Source organism: Terrapene carolina, unplaced genomic scaffold, assembly GCF_002925995.2.
Source record: "Terrapene carolina triunguis isolate 2854851 unplaced genomic scaffold, T_m_triunguis-2.0 Scaffold88, whole genome shotgun sequence".
Taxonomy (NCBI): domain Eukaryota; kingdom Metazoa; phylum Chordata; order Testudines; family Emydidae; genus Terrapene; species Terrapene triunguis.
In genome coordinates this window covers 15904894-15924402 of record NW_020664439.1, presented here as the reverse complement: position 1 = coordinate 15924402, position 19509 = coordinate 15904894, and the positions used below count along the sequence as shown (strand labels likewise).

Below are 19509 nucleotides of genomic sequence, written 5' to 3'. Positions count from 1 at the left end.
TCTCCAATAGGGGCCCATCCCAGAGAGGAAAACAGAGAATTTAAGAGCTGTGTTGTTATTGCAGCTGCTATTACTGCATAAGAGGAGAGAAAGAAGAGAAACACACTTAGTAGCAGTGGAGAAAATAGCATGACCGGAAGGAATAGAGGTAGTGTCAAGTGTCATTCCACAACCACTATTGTTTTTAATAAAAAATGGCGATTTGAAATTCATACTCAATCTGAATGTAGTAGGTGGAGTATAATAACTAGGCTCAGATTGCACAGACCATTTCTTTGCCTACACTGGTGCATGCTCATCACGCAGGAAATGCGAGAGTTACAGAGATAATTCCACTAAGGGTTGTCATCCTTTGTAGGTTTTCACCATGACTAATATTATGCATATATACAGTATGCATGCTTTGTGAGGTATTGGCTATGTGAAGCAGAAATCACCACCTATAGCACTTGTCTCAACACATTTACCAATGTCTACATAGTCCTCACACTTCCAGTATTTACATAATGTGACATGGAACAAAAGACTGCACTCTAACCAATTTCCTCTGCTGAGGTTTTCAGCCTCTTCGTAGAGAAACTGCTTTTGAACTACCTATACATTCACCTAAAGAGGAAGGAAAAATATGGCACAGTATCACCAACATATAGTCTTCCATCCTGAATGCTTTGAATTTCATATAATTTAATAAGAACAATGTTCAAAGTTGCTATTTAAAAAAAACCTGGTTATTTTATTTGTATATTTTGAGGCCAAGATACTTTCTTATGTACATTCATCATTTTCCCCCACTTAACCATTTTCATTTTCCAAATAACCAAATATTCTACAGTTCATAAAATGGTATCTTTATTTTTATTATTTTAAAGAAAAAAATACAAAGTTGAAAGGAAAAGTGAACAAAATTTTTAGACAATGGAGTGAATGTGCTTACCTGAGTAGTAGTCTCTCTGTCTTGCAGAGTCATTAAAGTAGGGAAAGTCACCTACCAGGAAGAAATGTAATACACTTAATATTCATAAATAATTTTATAATCCTTCTACAAAAATTAAAAATTGAGTTTGCAGTATTACCACCTACAGAATCTTGGTCTTGTGTGATGAGGCTGTAGAACAGCGGGTTTTCTATAAAATTTTGCCCAGTAATAGTCAAAGTATTTAATGTTTATAATCTTAATATTTTTCTCTGAGTCTCAAAGTGATGTCTGATATAATAAAAAGGGAAGAACCATGCAGAAGAGAAGATACCCAGTAAACATTCTGCAGGGTTGGGAAATTTTTGCAGGTAAATTGTGCACTGGGAAGTTCCTCTGAAGCGGAGAAAGGAGCTAGCTGTTCAGTTTCAGGCCACTCCACAGAAAACTTACGGCTAGAGTAGCCCCTGTTCTGTCTGTGCCCTGCTACATAAGAGGAGGAAGAGAAGACTTGTGGATCCAGGAAACAATCAGTTGGCCCTGCCCCCAAATCCTGGCTGTACAGCAGTGTCCAGGTGATATCCTTCCTGCAGCAAAGAGCTCTCTCCAAATCCTGCCTCACCCACTGTACTACACTGTTTCTACCACCAGACAGCACTGCTACAGATGGGTGAAAGATTCACCCTTAAAAAAGGTGCAAACTGTCTCATATCTACCAAGCGGGTTGTGAAATCTCTCTCTCTTAGTTTTGCCACTTAAAAGTCCTATATATCTGGAACTTACGGAGGCTTCATCACCAAACTCTGCATGCACTTCAAGCATTGACAGCAAGTAGGATAAATCTTCAGGCTAGTGACCTACTGGATTATTTGTTAAGGATTTATTTTACTATTTAAAAATAGAGCTAAAACAAATCATTTAATATTACAGCTTCAGTGAAAAGTAGAAAGAGAACAGATTTCTGAACTGATAAGGTAGTCTCATTATACATTAGCTATATTCACATTTAACAAGGTATCATGAATAAATACAGTACATTAGTCAACCGTATTGTAAATAAGCTACGTATCCATATTTATTATTATTTTTAGTTTATACAAATATTTATTGTGAAAAGCTTTTGTTATGCTGAGAACATCAGCTACTATAGAAAATTCAAAGCACTACTTTTGACTATTTACATTTTTGAATAAACATATAAAACACACTATGTCATCGGGCCCAGCCCTGTAAACTTTCAGTAATGTGACCCTTGTATTTTTACCTGATTGAAACAGTGAAGTCAGTGGGACTACTCACATAAGGAGTTGCAGGACTGGGCCCATGGTTTGTATTTCTAAATACACAGATGTGCAGTATTTGCATTTTCCCCCCATTTAACCAGCACCATGTGTAAACCTGTAGTAATACAATACCAAAATCAACAATATTGGAAATTCTTTAGACAACTGTCTAAACGCCAAAAGCTCACTTTCAAAATGTGGGTACTTCCAATATAATGTATACAGGTAATAAAAAGATAGAAATATACCATACTCAGCATAATATAACAACATGCTATTTCTCTGGGTTTACTACACTTCATTTAAAATGAAGGTTTTTAAATGGCATTTTAATTTTACCCCTGATTTTTTTTTTAATAATTTATTGTCTTAGGAAGTACAAACATTTGAAAAATATTTGATCCTGTTCTTGGCTCTAATTATTTCTAATAACCCAAATCTTAAATTTAATATTGAGCTAGACTGTTAACTTCTTGTCATGCCAAGAGTGTTCACTATGTACCTGCAGTTGCTTTCATGAGCATCTTCAGAGGCCCCAGCGTGTACATCAAGCCAACAAGAATACCTGCCAGATGCCCAGCAAAAGAAGTCCTAGGAGGAAAAGAATCATTTATGAGAGTTTGTATGCCTGACGATTAGATATATTCTGTATTCCCATTATTCCAATGTATGTCACTTGGTCACAGTTTGCAGTCTTTGTTCCATATGTCTTTTATTCTGTGCAGTTTAATACATCTCAAAGAACAACATTTTCCACCTTTTTTGACCGCTGAAATGAGTAACAACCACAATATGTTTTAAAGGAACACCTCTGACCAAATGAGGAGCTAAAAGTGGCTGATATATTACAAGAATCAATATGTCTCAAACAAAATAAGAAGAGTTGGACAAATTGTATAAATTTAATTCAGCTTTAGTTTGTTTCTGTTGTACAAAAAGCATCATCTAAAATTAGTCCTCTTTTTAGCTCTTGAAATTCCTGATTCAGCATTACACTGCTCCTGTTTTATATCAGTGGAACTCTACTGAAATCAGTGAAGCTACAAAGACATAAAACTGGAGTAAAGCCATGGTAAATCAGGTCATTGTAAGAGGTAAATTACCACACTGTGTTTATAAAATAATTCAGAACTACTGCACATTTTAAAATATTAAATATATATGTAATGAGTAGCACTATAATTGCAACAATAGCTTTTGTAAGTAAACAGATCTGGCTTTGTTTCTAAACAAGAGCTTTATATAACTAATATTTTTAATTTTGGTGATGGTTTGGATAATGAGGTTTTCTTTCCCATGAACTCACTATAAACTCTGGCTAGCGGTGCAAGGCTTCTTTAAAACTGTATGTGGGAAAAATCTGGTCCTACTCTTTAGTTTTCTAAGACCCTCCAGTCTGACCCCCGCCCAAAATCTCATTATGTAGTAGTACTAATAAGTAGTACTGCAGAAAAAGATCTAGGGCAGTGGTCCCCAAACGTTCTTCTGTCACGCCCCCCCTTACCCGTAATGGAATCTGTCCGTGCCCCTCACCCCCAGGAGCTGCAGTCGGGAGATGGGGCCATGGCCAAGAGTGGAGCCGGGCCCAGGAGCAGAGCCACAGTTGGGGCCCAGGAGTAGAGGCACGATTGGGGCCAGGAGCCGAAGCTGCGGCTGGGAGCAAGGCTGTGGCTGGGGCCCAAGGCCGGGAGCCAAGCTGGGCCTGGGGGTGGGGCCAGAGCAGAGCTGGGGGCAGAGCAGGGCTGTGTGGTGCTTCCTCCCTGCCCCGTACTGGGGTTGGCTCAGGCCCCACTGCACCCCCCGAACATTCCTCTGCACCCCGCCAGGGGGGTGCATCCCATAGTTTGGAGATTATTAGGGTGTTATTAAAGTGGATCAGAAGTTGCATATAAGCCAATGATGTGATGCAGTTGTGAAAAAGGCTAATATTCTGGGTGTATTAACAGGAATATTGTATGCAATTCACAAGAGGTAATTGTTGCACCGTACTGAGCACTGGGGAGGCCTCAGCTGAGTACTGTGTCCAGTTTTCGGCAACATACTTTAAGATGTGGACAAACAGAAAAGAGTCCAGAGGAACAACTAAAATGATAAAAGGTTTAGAAAACCTGAACTCTGAGGAAAGGTTAAAAGAACTAGGCAAGTTTAGCCTTGAGAAAAGAAGACTAGGGGAAAAAGAGTAAGGAACTTGAGAAAAGTCTTCAATTATTTTAACGTCTGTTATAAAGAAGATAGTAATCAATTGCTCTCAGTATCCACTCAAGGCAGGACAAGTAGTAATGCGCTTAATCTGCAGTAAGGGTGATTTAGGTTAGATATTAGGAAAAGCCTTCTAACTCTAAGGATAATTAAATATTTGAATAGGTTACCAAGGGAGGTTGTATAATAGCCGTCATTGGAGGTTTTTAAGAATAGGTTGGACACTTGCCAGGGATGGTCTAGATTTACTTGGTCCTGCCTTAGCACGGGGGGGGATGGGCTAAAGGGCCTCTTGAGTTCCCCGCTAGCTCTATTTCTATGATTCTTTGCCTGTGGTTTTTCCTAGCAAGTACTGATTTGTTAAGTAATTTGAATAAGGAATTTTTCTTCAGGAAATCCCTAAATTCCTGTCAAGACTCTAGTGCAAATGGTTTGAGTTGAGTAATGCTTATTATAAACTTTAATATAGTATTTTTCAGCTTTCGGAGCTATTGTTCTGAAGAGTTCTTCCTGAAGTGAAGGTACTAAGCCCTGATTCAGTGCTGGTCTACTTCCAGTTAATATATGAAGGAGAATGCGCCACTGTAAAGACTGCGAACAAAGAGGGCACACAATGCCAAAATGGTCATTCTACAATTTATTCACCTAGATCTCTGTCAAAGAATTTTTCCAAATGCTATAAAAATCTGAGATGAACAACTCTGCCACTAACAAGATCTAGTTTTGGCTATTACACCCACATGGAGGCATAGTTAGGTTACAGCATTAAGATTTTTAAAAAAGTCGAAGTGTGAAAAAGAAAAACTTGTTTTAGCTTGTCACAACTTACAGCTGGTATCCAACGTATTGAAGGATAAGACAGACCAGTTCCCAAAGATAAATGAAACCCTGGATTTTGCTAGTGGTCCTTCTGCTTATGTGAAAACAGGAGACCTGAAGTTTTTGTAGACTGAGCTCCTCCCTTGGGAACCTCTATTCCCCAACCCTTTTGCAGGGGAGGTAGGAAGGATTCAGAAGCAAGCTGAGTCATAGGGGTGAGCCAAAGCGGGATGACTCCATGTTACTGGTTCTGTGTTGGGAGTCCTGAACACGATTCTGGACCCAGTTAAATGCCTGGTATGAGAGAGCAGGAAGTGGGGTGCCATGCACCCCTCCCAGTGTTAAATAAAGTTGCGACCTGCTGCTTAAATTCATTCTATGTATCTGCTATTCATTCACCTGCATGTATTGATCAACTACATTGGCATTTACAGCAATTGGGTCAGGACTTCCAGTGTAAGTTGCTTTTCTATAGGTTTAAAGCTCTATAAGTACTCCCTCCAGGCTGGAATTTGACTTAAAATTTTTTGGCATCCAAGTAATTTTAACACACGTCCTAAAGACATAATGTAATACCTGCACATGAAAAACCTTTCATAACTTATAGTAAGATCATCCTGTCTGAAGATTTTTAATGACAAGGAATCATTTAACAGGGAGAGTATGAAATCTCTACTTCTTTATTGTTTTGCTTTTATGGTCCCTATGGTCCCTACTTCTCTCTTGTTTATCTGTATAGTTTCTGTCTGTTACATAACTAATTTTGCAAGATGTAAGTCACCTAAGGTAGTGGCAGGGCTTTGGAGCTGTGCTCCGGCTCCAGGCAAAAACCTGCAGCTCCACTGCTCCGGAGCTGCTCCACGCTCCAGCTCCGGGCTCCGCTCCAAAGCCCTGGGTGGGATAGGATTGGGTAAAGGATTATTTTGAAATATATTAGGATATAATCAAAGAATTATTTTGTAATACTTCAGTAAAATGATTGGTTAAGGTATAGCTAAGCAGGACTCAAATTTCACTATATCAACCGAGGTCCAAAAGGAAGTTCTTTGGAATCAACTCCAGGACACAGCCCCAAGATCAGAACTGCCAGATTTCAACATCCTGTCAACTATATCGTGCAGAAACTGGAGTCCCCGGACGACCTGATTCTGACTGGCCAGCAGGAAAAGTTCGTCTGCCTTATTGGGAGTGGTGAGCATTGTATGCTTAGTGTGTGCACTCTGTTTTGATGATTGTTAATAGACATAGGTTAAGGATTTCACTGTGTAAGGATCTTTCACTGGTGAAAGATCCTGCAAACCTGCAGAGGGTAAGGGTTACACCTTGAGCCTTAGGGTATGTCTACACTTGCAGAGTTTTTGCACTGCAAGTTTCACCGGTGATAGGGAATCGGTGAAAGAAAAGCGCTGGTTTGTGTACTCACTTAATTTCTCAGGCGTCAGAGAGTGTTTACACTAGCAGCACTTCCATCGCCGATGAGAGCAGCGCTGTAAGGCAGCTATCCCACAGTGCAGCTCTCTTGATAGGTCTTGTGGGAAGGGGAGGGTGAGCAGAAGGCATTCTGGGTCCCTGCTCAGTGCCCCGTGCTGCACTGCTTCATGTCCCAGCAGCCACATTACTTCCTTGTTTCTTTCATGGCATTTTTTTTAAAAACCCCTGCTGTCTGGCTGCTTTCCCTGCCATATATACGAGCAATGGGAAAGGGAGTTTCAAACTTCCCAGGGCTTACAGGGGGAGGGGCGGACGTCCGTTTACCTAGCATCAGAGCAGCAGAAATGCTGGCCAGAGTGACACTTTTGGAACTGTGGAATATCCTTCAAAGGCCAAAAAGTGTTTACACTGGTAGAATGTGTCTTCACTTTCACAACAGCGCAAAAAGAACAGCGGTAAGAGCTGTATGCCTCTTGTAAAGATGGTTTTCTTTTTGCGGTGAAACTTCTGAGTTTCACTGCAAAAAGTCATTAACAAGTGTAGATGCTCCTATGGTTTTAAAGGGACATATTGCGCTTTAAATGACAAGTGTAGACATCGCCTTAGGAACAGGGTAAAGGTGGTTGCCCTAGAGTGTGAGGTTACGCACTGAGCCCTAGGAACTGGGTAAAGGTGGATGCCCCTAGAGTGTGCAGGTAACAAAAATGATTAAGAACATTACAGGAAAGCAAATGAAATCCAAATGATTTGTTTGCATATGAAAAACTTTTAATTTTCCCCACAATTTTATTCTAATTGTATACTAATATAGTACTGGGATCTTCATTTTTTAATTAGAAATAACTTCTCACCAACATTGCATGATTTATCTTACATTGTTTCAATCCTTCTAACATTTGTAGCTTTAATCATCTGAAATATCGAATGGTAACAGAACAAAAATACTTGTGTCACTGGGTTGCCACCATCTCTTATTAACAGTGTTCTGTAGTTAAAAAAAAAAAAGTGATTGGCATTATACACATATAAATTATAGGACAGCACATCAGCCAATCATTTAGTCCAGAACTCTTAGCTCAAACCACCATTATTACAGTCTTTTGGAGAAACAGCTTCTTATTTGTTTTCATGTATTTCTTACCGTTTGTCTACTGAGAGGCCACATTAGATAAAGTGTGCTCTTTAAAAAAAAAAAAAAGCAGCTTTAGGAAACGAACATACTGTAAGCTACCACTTTCTTTAGATAAAGTGATGAATTTCTCAAAACAATAAGTGCTAGCTCAACTAAATCGATGGCACGTACAGCCAAACACACAAGCCGATTTATGTTCTTCATTGCTAAATTAAAACATGCTTAGCAAGTAGGCCCTATAGCTAATTTAAGAATTCAAACTATTTGAATGCAAATCAGACCACATTAAATCATCACACAAGGAGGAATCAACTACTGATTTAGAGCAGCACTGCACAGAAAAACACTACTGAGTTTTATTATTATTAATTATTATTATTATTAACAAGCTGGAATTTTGAATTACCTGGTAAATCTTTACCAGCCAAGTCTGGCAAAGAACAGAAGCCAGGAAACTGGCTCTCACTGGTTAACATCACTTCTCCAGACTCTTATGAAATTAATTTCCTTGTGTAACTGAATGTTAGCAGGTCGGAAGGCACCAAAGAAACTAGACATTCCATGCAGCGTACTGTATCTCTCTAAAACAGAGTTTTTCAAACTGTGGAGTGTGCCCTCCCCCCCAAAGGGGAGCGTGGAGCAACATTCGGGGGGCCGAGCAGCAGCGGCAGGCGACTTGGGCCAGCCCCACATGATGGTGCAGGGAGAGGGTGGTGCAGGGAGAGAGTGCCACCTTCATCCCCTGACTCGCCTCAGCATGCCACCTAGCCTGTGGGTCAGTGTCAATATCTGCCGTGGGTGTGCTGATTTCTACTTCCAGCAGCCTCCGTGCCGAGCGCTGCCTCCGCCCCCAGAGTCCATCGCATGTGCCTTCCCCCACCCTGAAAACCCAAGGCAGGAGGGGCAGAGGGGTAGGTATTGGCCCTGCCCTAGCGGTGCAGCCTGGCTGCAAGGTAGAAGCAGCCTGCTGCTGAGGAAGCCTTGGCTGTGCCATTGGTAAGTATCTGTGTATTTGAAACTTACAAGTGTGGGCAATTTAAAGTTGTTACGGTCTCTGTTAGATTTATGAGTAGGCTATCAAGCATACTTTTGCATGTCTCTATTTTTGTCTGGGTTGTAGGGGCGCTACCAAAAATCGTAACTCAAAGAGGGGGGAGAAGGAGGGTCAGCTCAAAACGTTTGCAAACTGCTGCTCTAAAGAGTAATTTTTTTTATTTAAAAACAATCCAATGATTCCCTGTTCCCTCATTTCAGTCAGAAACAATTTCAGCAGTGATTACACCAACCTTTCTAAGAAACATTGATATATTTCAGGCAAGTACCAGAAGCCTCAAACCTGAAAGCTCAAATCTGAGAGTGAGGACCCATATAATAAGTCAGTGCACAACCCCACCAAAGTCAACAGGACTGGGCACAGAAGTGGGCAAAGGAGTCCACCCAGGAACAGCTTGTAGGATCAGGTCTGAATTAGTCCTGCAGATTTTCATGACAACCAATTTGCACAAAACCATTTGAAATTCACTCATGACAACCAATGTAACACATAGAGCCCACATGAGACCAGAGGCACTTCTGGCTTTACATACCTGAAGGCCGCCCCATGTGACACCAGGCTGGAAGTTGCCATCCCCATGGATGTTGGGTGGGGTTTTATTTAAGAGTTTTGGCACAGAAAGATAATTTTTGTTATGATTTTCAAACTTGACCAAAGATTCCAGGTGCCTTAGTTTTCTAGAAAGGGCTGAATATGCCTCCTGAAACACCCTTTTAGGTGCCAAGTTGAACCCCCAAATATTCAGGTACACAAAATTGTTAGTTCTGAAAATCTTGACCTGTGTAATTTTATCAATAGGCATATGTACAATAGTTGAGGAAGGCAACAGTTTGTTTAAAAAATGCTGTTAGGCTAGGTATAACACTGAAAACAAAGCACACAACTTGGTAGTAGTTATGGATAGACGTATCGACATAAAATGCATATAGACAAAGACGTGATGTGTGTTTTATCCCTTCCCGCACCCCCACTGACAAGGTTTGTTTTACTAGATTATAAGTACTTCAGGGCACAAAGTGTATCATATATATGTATATAGCACCTTGCACAACTACTTATTTGTTTTGTGATGGCACACAGAGGCTTCAGGAATGACTGGGGGTCCCCAGAAAGAGCTGATGCACTACCAATAAATTATTAATAATAAATAAATAAATAAATATGAAGCAGTGTAAAATGGTAAACAACTAAATACTTCAGCAGAATGTTAGAAAGCTCCAACTATCATAAACTGTCGCATTTAGATTGTTAAAATGAACAAGTAGGAAGAAAATATTTATATTATAAATGTTTAATCGATTAGTACCAAGCAACATGCTGATAATATTATCTCAGTACATTTCTAGATTTAGGAAACTACATGGCCCTAATGATTTACTATATGCAGGAACAGTGACACCAATGTCACTACAATAAAAAGGGGAAGTGCTACTTTTTAGAATAATTTTTAGAGAAGGTGCTGGGGTGAATAGCAGCACAGACGACTATTTCCCCTCTAATGAGAAGTCAGACAAAAGATTAGCTTCTCACCAATAAACTGTGTTGCTTGAACTGCACCACAGTTAACCTGCATATCTCAATCGCACTCTTGAAATTCCCAGTTGCAGGATCAATTACAATAGGTTACTTTTTTAAATGTGCCCACAACCAATTCAAGAAAAGAAAAGGAGATACTCTATCCATGTATCTCCTGAGTCAATTTATATTGATATTACAGCTTTCATTGGCATGACATTACTGTGAAGACACATATTAATAGTACTGCAGGCAAGAGAAAGGTGGGGAAAATGTACTGAAAGTAACAGAAATGTTTGCCATGCAAGAATAAGTTGGCTCATTGATTTAGCAGCTCTCAAAGATGAAGCTATAAACTAAAACGTGAAGGAGACTGAAAGTTTCTTAGCATCAGCAACTCAAGTCATAAGTCAATAACCATAACCACTATTAACATGGCAAAGCTGTAAGACAGCTCTCATCAATAAAGCAGTATTTAAATACAAGTGATATTAACAATGTGGCTCCCAAAACTCAACTAGTGACCAAAAAATACAAAGCTTTTAATCAGACTACACAGTAATATAGCAAAATACCAAAATCTCATGACATAAATCTTTTAATTTACAGCTGTACAAAATGCTGACAATGATACCTGAAACTACACAAAACTCTCCTGGTTTCATGAAAAACTCAAAATTCAAATCAGGTTTGACAAATTATTCTTCAATATTTGCAAAATTAAGCCCAGTTTTGAGCAAACCTGGAATGGTTTATGGCTTTACATGAAAAATTGGAATTCTCAGTTGTGTGTGTTGCCAAACTAAAAAAGTAATACTGCATTGGCAGTTCTGACTGGGTTTTGTTTTCAGATTTTAGCTGTCTTTGAAACCACACAGAATGAAACCAAAGAAAATGTTCATATGGTTCTCTAAGAAGCGAAACAACCAAGGTTTCTTTGTTTGTGTGTCTTTTGTTTTTTTACAATTCTATTAAGTCTTACCACACTACAGGATTGACCCATCATAAAATACCCTTATTTTTCAACAAATAATACACCGAAGACTTCACTATAAATCTCTGGCATTTGGTTGTGTGTTTAAGAAGCTGACTGAAGTCTCTGTACCTAAATAATAATCTGCTAGCATGCACCTGCTCTTCAAAACTGGGATAGTTCTCATGTCTTTCCCTTTGTGCACGTTAGAGGTGCCCAGTGAGAGTCTGGTATTACTAAAAGTGGGCAGAACTGTCTTAAATCCATTTTAATTCAACTATGTTGATTAATAACAGGCAGATATGAAGGGAAAACTTTGAACATACGTTAATGGTGACCTGGCAGAAAAATCTTCCTTTTCAGCATCAGCCATGCACCACATTAAATATGAGAAATGTATTACATTTTGTGGTATATGCCATCTTACAAATCTGGAAAAATTTACCAGACACCTTGTGATGATGTATGATTGAAATATGACCATTTATATCATTGATATTCCCACTGTTCTACAATTGCAACAACTCTTGTACAAAGGCTATCATGTAAGGTGTCCATGGAAAAGTTATGATTTGCTAAATACGATTATCTTGTTTAAATCCATGTATCATCACTGTATCTGAAGTTATAAATATTGGCTATGTTTCTGTATCTCAAATGTGTTTGTTCCTAGGGTAACACCCACAAGGTAGTTAACATCCAGTCTAGCCAGCCCATTATGAATGAACTATTCAAGCTTGATGGCCATTAAGGACACTCCACTCTAACAATGGGCCATAGAAGAAACATCCCTCACAGTAAGCCTTCCTCCTATGGATGCCTCAACCAGAATATGGGTAATGGCTACCTCTGGGAGTCATCAAAGCATGTAAGGACATGTGATATGCCCATGTGATCCCAGATTCCATCCTCAAAAAGATGCAGAGTTCCACTTTCTTTGTCTCTCTCCCCCAAGTAGCTAGTGAAAGGGAGAGCATTTCTCCAGCTACACCATCCTGAAAGGGGCAGAGGTTGGAAAGAGTCTACACGTGCTATGATGGGGTGTCCAGTATGGGATTTGTACAACAAGAGGGTTAAGGATCTGCTCTGGGCTCAGGCAGCTCCGCCCTGCCACTCCTGCATGCACAGGCTGGAGGAGGAACTTAAAAGGGGAGCAGAGGAGCTCTCTTGTTGGCAGACCAGGGACGAGAACAGATCTTCAGCCCTGAGCTCCTGAGGAAAGGGCTGACTGAAGGCAAGAGCTTCCTAGACAACCATTGCCTGAAGGCCCCTCCCTGAACGAAGGAAGGACCAGATACTGATGCATCCTGAGAGGGAATTATTCCCCTCTGTTTCTTATTACCTCAGTTTATTTGCATTAATTCCCCTTGCTTTTTGTTCATGGACTGCCCCAGAAGGGGAGAGACTTGAAAGTGACCTGGCCAAAGGGCCAAGTAACAGGAAAAGGCAGGACACTGCAGAGGCAGAGCAGCCATCGGCAGGAGACACCCAGCAGGGAGGGAGCAGCCACTTCCGGCCACAAGGAGTCAGTGGTGAATCCCATCACACTGCCCTCAACAACTTCCTGGCTGCTGAAAACCGAGGTTCCCACTCTCTTCCTCATTCCTCCTCTCTCACCCTCCAAGTATTTTTGGGGTCATCCATCTTCCTTCCTTCATCTTTCTCAGACCCTGTTACTTAATTGAGAAGCAGTGTGAAACTGAGTAGAGCACCCAGCCCCGAACCCATACATTTTTCCTCTACCAGTCTGGCAAAAGTTGGGGTTTATTTCAGAGGGAGTAACATTATCTCTTATTATCTTCTCCTGGTAATAAGCTCAGGTTAAGGGCTCATGTGGCTTTGTAGATAAATAATCTTGGCTATCATTGACCATAACTGTTTTTGAAGAGGATAGGATAATTCTTCTGTAAGTGTGCTCATTGCTCTCTGCAAATTTCAAAAAGGCAAATCTTTCAAGGATTCTTCCATCCCAAGGATCCTTATGTAAGGCCTTCATCTCCTTTTTTTAAAATCAAACCCAGTGTCTGCAGTTTTCTAGTAACAGAATGAAATGGAAGAGTGGAGGTGAGCAAGCAGGATAGGTGTCAATTTGAATAAGACAAAAAAGTAATGCTGATAAAAACTGCACTCCCCTTCTGCCTCTCAAAGTGTGTTGTCCATCCTTCCCAATAGTCTGCAATCTGAGTGTTATTTCTGGATCCATCACTCCTCGATTCTCAGGTGATGCTGTGGCATACGGTCCCTTTTTCATCTATATCCGGCCTAATTTGAGTCCATGTTTTTCTGAGATGGACCTTGCTCCAGTGATCTAAACCTTTGTAGCTTCAAGACTAGATTACTGAAATGCACTCTAACCAAGACTACTGTTGAATCAGACTCAAACTTCAGCTACTGCAAAATGTCTTGAGAGCGGAAGGCCATTTTGACTCCATAATACCAGTGCTTTGAGATCCACACTGGTTATCCGTTCATTTGACTACAACTGGAGATGTTAGTTATAATGTAAAATCTCTAAGTGGCCTTGGAGGACATGATTACCTGTGAGATCATCCCATTTTCCATGTCTCACAATAGGAGTCAAGGGCTGCTGAGTTCTGGTTTTTAATTTTCACAATCAGTGGCAATGTTATTAGATGTCCATATTTCTTGAACCTGCCTCCCTTGGAAATTCTTCATATTCCAAGATGGACAAGCTTCAGGAGACAATGTAAGAGCTATTTGTCTGGACAGGCTTTCGACTGATGTTTTATAAAAGGAAACTGAGAACAGTTGTTAATATGCAAGGGGCTTCATTATGTTCTATTGATTTGTAATTAAATGCAAAACTTGCAGATTCTTTGGATTGGGCATTTACGTAAACTGACATACACACAACATTTTTGACAAACTGAAAAATGGATTTATATTCATTAATTTGAATATGATTTCTAATTAATCAGGAAAGTTTCTCCGATTCATCATCATTTCCATGATGATAATGGGCAGACTCCGCCATGGGCTTACAGTCTGCTACAACTTGGCAATCGGCCCCACATGCCAGACAATATCATATACAGCTGACAGATCCACAAGAATAGCACCAACTTTCTTGCCCTTCTTGAAGCCATCTTCAATGTCTTGTGTTAGGCGAATAATTTGAACTCGGGTTGTCTGAACACAGCCTGAAAAAGGGCACTCGTGGTTCAATAACCTCGCTGATGTGCATCAGAATCAGGCTCTCCATAAACTTATATGTGACACAAATGAGAGTTATGTTGCTGATTATTCCCTCTTAGCCTTGGTCCGGTTTATCGTGGAAATAATGAACTGCAGTTTCATCTCGCAAGCTGGAGACAAAGTCAGCCAGCTTAGGCATCTCCATAGCAGACTCCCAGAAGTATCTGTTCTGGCTCCTCTCCTTTTCAACATATATAATTACAACCTACCAACAACTAAAGCCAATAAGTACATGTACACAGATGACATCTGTCTTGCGGATGTTAGTAATTATCTATAGCATATAGATGAGTAATTCGCCCAGGACATTAATTCTCTGGCTGTTTACCTTTGTCAGTGGAGTCTTAGATTAAGTGAGTGAGTCTAAGATGATAGCCACAACCTTCCATCTGAACAATCACCTGGCCAATCAACTCCTTACCGCCTATGTTGAGGATAAGTCCACCCCATTTCCAGCCAGTTGCCACTTATTTAGGAGTCAATCTGGACCACAGTCTAACACACCAATCTCATCTGGGACACAAAGAAAAAGATCACCTCCCATACTGCCTAAACCCAGAAACCTCCTGGGAAGTAGAGGCAAACGTTCTACAAAGCTCAGTCCTGGTGCTGATATTCACTCCAGCAAAATATTTTGCAGCAGTTTGGGGCAGAAGTAGACATACGAGTCTTGTTTATTCAGAGCAGAACACAACCACCCATATCATTAGTGGTTGCGTTAGCCACACATTAACATTAACTTCATGTGTGTTGGCTCATATAGCTCCCTAAAAGTTAAGACAAGATAACATCACCCTAAAACAGCATGGAGGGCTATGACAGATGAAAGCAATGTGCTGCACACAAGGCTGAAAATAATTCCAATATGTGCAAATAAGCAATGCATACTTCCACAAGAAGATCTGCCTGCCTCTAGGAGAAAACACCTACACCTGCAGTGACTACGACTGATTTCACAACATCCTTTTGCAATAGCCGTTCATCACTCATGTCTAACGCTGCCAAAGCTCAGCTGAACAATGGTATATCGAGCCGACAGCTGTGAGACAGGCATGCTGACTAATTTCAGAAGGCCTTATATAGATCCAACGGTTTGCGATCTAGGATGCAGATCCTAGACTAGGCTTAACAATCTGTGGCTTGGAACAGCCAGAATGGCTGCCACAACACAGAAATTTGGCCTAGTCTAGTCTCCACAATGTGACTACCAAGCAGCAATGTATATGGTCAAAAATGTGGTAGAGCAGCGCACCATTAGAAGACAGAAGGGTGAACAGCAATACATTGCTACCCTCAATGATGCAACAGTTAGATGGCCGAACAATCTAGACATTGACTTGTGATGCGTACGAAAGAAGTAGGAAAGTTTTTGCAATAATGTCAAAGAAGTGGTATAGTAGTTTTACAATTTAATTAGCACACAATAACTACATTCACTGACAGTAAAATTGTGCCAGGAGACATCCCATCCATCCACCACCTTAAAAGCATGGAAGAAACAAATTAAGGGGGGAAATCTGTGCACTCTTTTCCATCTTCATATTGCATATCCCACAGATAACATTCTAGTGCCCCATAAGACTTTCAATTCCATCTCCACGATACCCAAAAACAATCCGTATCCCAATTTCAAATGTGCACTTTAAAGCAAAACCTTAACAGTGATCTCATATGCTTTTATATCAATTATATCAATAGATCAGCACATATGATTTTCACACTTACCATGGATTCAGGAAGTTATTCTGCCTTAACACTTCTGGAGTCACTGCTAAGAGTTTGCATTAAAATACAAGTTTGATGAAGTTGGTGATTGTGATGATTGACACTATGATTTACATTTTATATTTTTAAAGTGGTCTTTTCATGGTGTGAATCACATGCAACCATACCATTCCCCCACACAGATCAGCAGCAAGGTTTGAAACCCCGACCTTCAAAAGTGCTAAATTAGACCCTTACTATTTGAGCTACAGGAGTAATTGCTAGTCCCTTTCCAGATCAGCCACTGGAGAAGGACTTGACACACATTCAGAGTGGATAACACAACTATTTTTATTATTCAGCAGTAGAATATTGGTAATCAGGAAACTAGATTCTATCCTATACTCAGGGAGAGGAGTGGGAGTAATATAGTGGTTAGAAATAGTACAGTAGTTTAGACACAATGAAATGCAGTATAGTGCAATGATAAGATTTGGGTTGGTCATGTTAGAAAGCTTGACTCTATGCCTGCAATGACTTTGCACAAGCTCTCTGCCAATTTAGTTAAAAATTGTAGGTGGGTGGGGGAATGTTCAGTAGCTCTTCCCTGTCTCCTAGACTGGGGTTCATGGCAGCCGTCAATAGTAAGGGTTGTAAATTGCACAAGAATTTAAACATCACTAAGAGTGGAGATTTAAATTCTCGGTCTCCTCCTTTCCAGCTCAGGGAACTTTTCCTAAACTATAGTACCATTGGATTAGGGAGTGTTTTGTTGTGTCTCTTATGTTTTTAACCACCCCCTGAAACAGGTGATGATGCTCACAGACTGGTAATAAAATTAAAATTTGGTAGGTTTATCATTTTCCATTATGGTTAAGAAGTTATGAAATACTCTATTACATAACACTGTTGACATATAACCGATTTTCAGGAAATCTGCACAAAAGAAGAGGAGGAAGATTCTAAACCAAGAGAGGGATGGGATGGGATGGGATGGGTTGGGAGGATTGAGCACAGGGTAGAATGGAGTCATGTGGCCAGTGAGATTGTGGTTTAATTGGTGTAGGGTTTGGGAGAAAATCGGATAAGAGATAGAAGGGGGAAGAAGAGGGGACTGGCATTAGGAGTGAACTGTTAAAAAGTGACAGACAGATAAATATTTGTTTTTACCTGCCAGGCCCTTTCATGCAATATATCCCAGTTTTTCAAGTGAGTGGGAAAATAAAGAGTGTGTTCCTTCTGTTTCCCAACCAATCTTTGTTCTTTTCAACCAAAACACTTCTCAGTGACCCCCCCTGAGCAAGGTGTCCCATTTTTTTTCCTTTGACAAGCATGATCAACCTACAAGGTGTGGAGGAGAGAGATGCAGATTGCTACCTGCAACTCCACTATTTATTCTGGGTACCAGACATCATTGCTCATGTGTCACAATGTATATATACCTAAATGGATCCAAAAATTTGTATGTGACCTGAGAACGATTTAATGAACTTACCCTGGGGAACATAAATGAATGGCCACAAGCTCCAGCCAACAAGCATATCTGCTGGATACACGAATTCCCATGATGTTGCTGGTCCCTCCTGGGTGATAATGATTGTTAAGGACTTTCAAAGCAAATAATACTCCTAAAAACAAAACAAAAAAAAACACACCAAAAAAGAAATAGTTGAGTTCAGATGATGTGAAAAACTCAACTGCAAAACAAACAAAAATGGCTGAAAACATCTGGGGTGTTTTGAGGAATCCCTGAAGTTAGGGACAAGTATACTCAGTGAACTGAGAAATGAAACTGGTCAAAAGCCAAAATCAATTATTGGGTCTGATTAGCCAAAGATATTACAGAAGGTTAAGTAGCCTGAGCTGGTAGAAAAATCTGAGCAGCAGCAAAGGATAGAAAGTGAACCTTTGGTCAGAAAATAAGTAGGAAGGGTTCTAGAAAGAACTGAGACACTGGCTTTTTGAATAAAGAGAGTGGAGTTTTTCCTCCACAGTCAGTATCTTTGAGGACTAATAATCTAAAAGCTAGTGGAGTCTCGGTCTGCCCTGTGCTGAAAGCACAAGACCCCAAGAGTGGCAATCTTAAGATTACAAGTATTCTTAATAAAAACATTTCTACAGTATTTGCTGCTGACTTTGATTTGCACAAACTGTAAACTTAAATATATAATAGAAAACGAAAATTACTCACACTACAATAACTGTAATTCGACAAAACATGTTGCCCATATACATCCCACTCTTGGTATGCACGCACTACATGCATTCAAGTTTAGATTCTTTTGGCCAGCAGTGTACGTTGTGGCTGTACCTCTGTCCTGCGAGTCCTCATGCCTCCACCCAGAAAATCTAAATTCAAGTGCATGCGCACACATGCACCAAGAGTGGAATATATACATATATATGAACAAGCACTCGAAGTAGTGATGCATATTACCTGTTCTAATCCATGTTCATTAGAGAAAATATTTCCATTTTCTATATTATAAAATATTACTATACAGAATCTATAAATGTGCACTTCAATAAATTAGCCTGTACCTCCTGCATGCCTTACCTGAAAAGCCTACAGCACAATTCATTTTGTATGAAGGGTCATTCAGCAGTCCTGCAAGTGCAAATTCCAACACCATGTACACAATACCAATCAGCACTGAAAATACTGCAATTATATACCCAAACAATACGCTTCCAAGCTTACGTTCCAACTTTATCCCCTTCCAAAGCAAGGAGACCATGTTAAAATATAAATGCCAATCATCTGCATGGTGAACTGGCGCAAGCAGCAAACGTTGCCAGTCTTTCTGGTAATAACCTTGGTCTACACTGATACACACTTTCAGCAGTGGTTTCAGAGGTTTCAAAAAAAGAAAAACGTTCAGTGCTAGGGTCCCAAGTGTTACAGGTGGAATGTTTTCAAGCCCAACTTGAAATACTTGAGAAAGTAGCAAGATTAGTCCAACATCTACTCCTCTCCGTCTTCGCTGCATAATCACTTCTTATTCTGAGAAATTATAGGATTGTTCCAATTTCCAGTCTATTGTTGGAATCCAGAAATACACAAGTTTAAGAAATTCTGAAAGAAAAATAAATCTATATTAATTGACAAACAATTATTTTATCAATAACTAATCAAACACACAAGGGGCATTTTCAAGCTCACTGGATGTTTTCTAAAAATACATGGACTATTCACAAATTTGGCAGAATTTTCTCAACTGTAACAGATGCAGACAGCACAGTTAAAGATAAAAATACAATTTACATTAA

The 19509-nt window shown here is 40.0% G+C and overlaps 1 protein-coding gene across 3 annotated transcripts in view; it reads right to left on the bottom strand.

The window, feature by feature from the left end:
* The window catches only part of RHBDD1 (rhomboid domain containing 1), an 87225-nt gene extending 67916 nt beyond the window's left edge, over positions 1 to 19309 (bottom strand). For 2 of the 3 annotated variants that reach the window (XM_029911150.1, XM_029911151.1), the window contains exons 1-4: positions 18797 to 19309; positions 17735 to 17867; positions 2699 to 2787; positions 935 to 985 (exon numbers count right to left, since the gene is read on the bottom strand). In XM_029911150.1, coding sequence (XP_029767010.1) covers positions 935 to 985; positions 2699 to 2787; positions 17735 to 17867; positions 18797 to 19229 — 706 coding nt within the window. In that variant the 5' untranslated portion in view covers positions 19230 to 19309. The remainder of the gene's footprint in view (positions 1 to 934; positions 986 to 2698; positions 2788 to 17734; positions 17868 to 18796) is intronic. The other variant, XM_029911152.1, reaches the window with a different exon arrangement.
* Between the last annotated feature and the right edge of the window lie 200 nt (positions 19310 to 19509).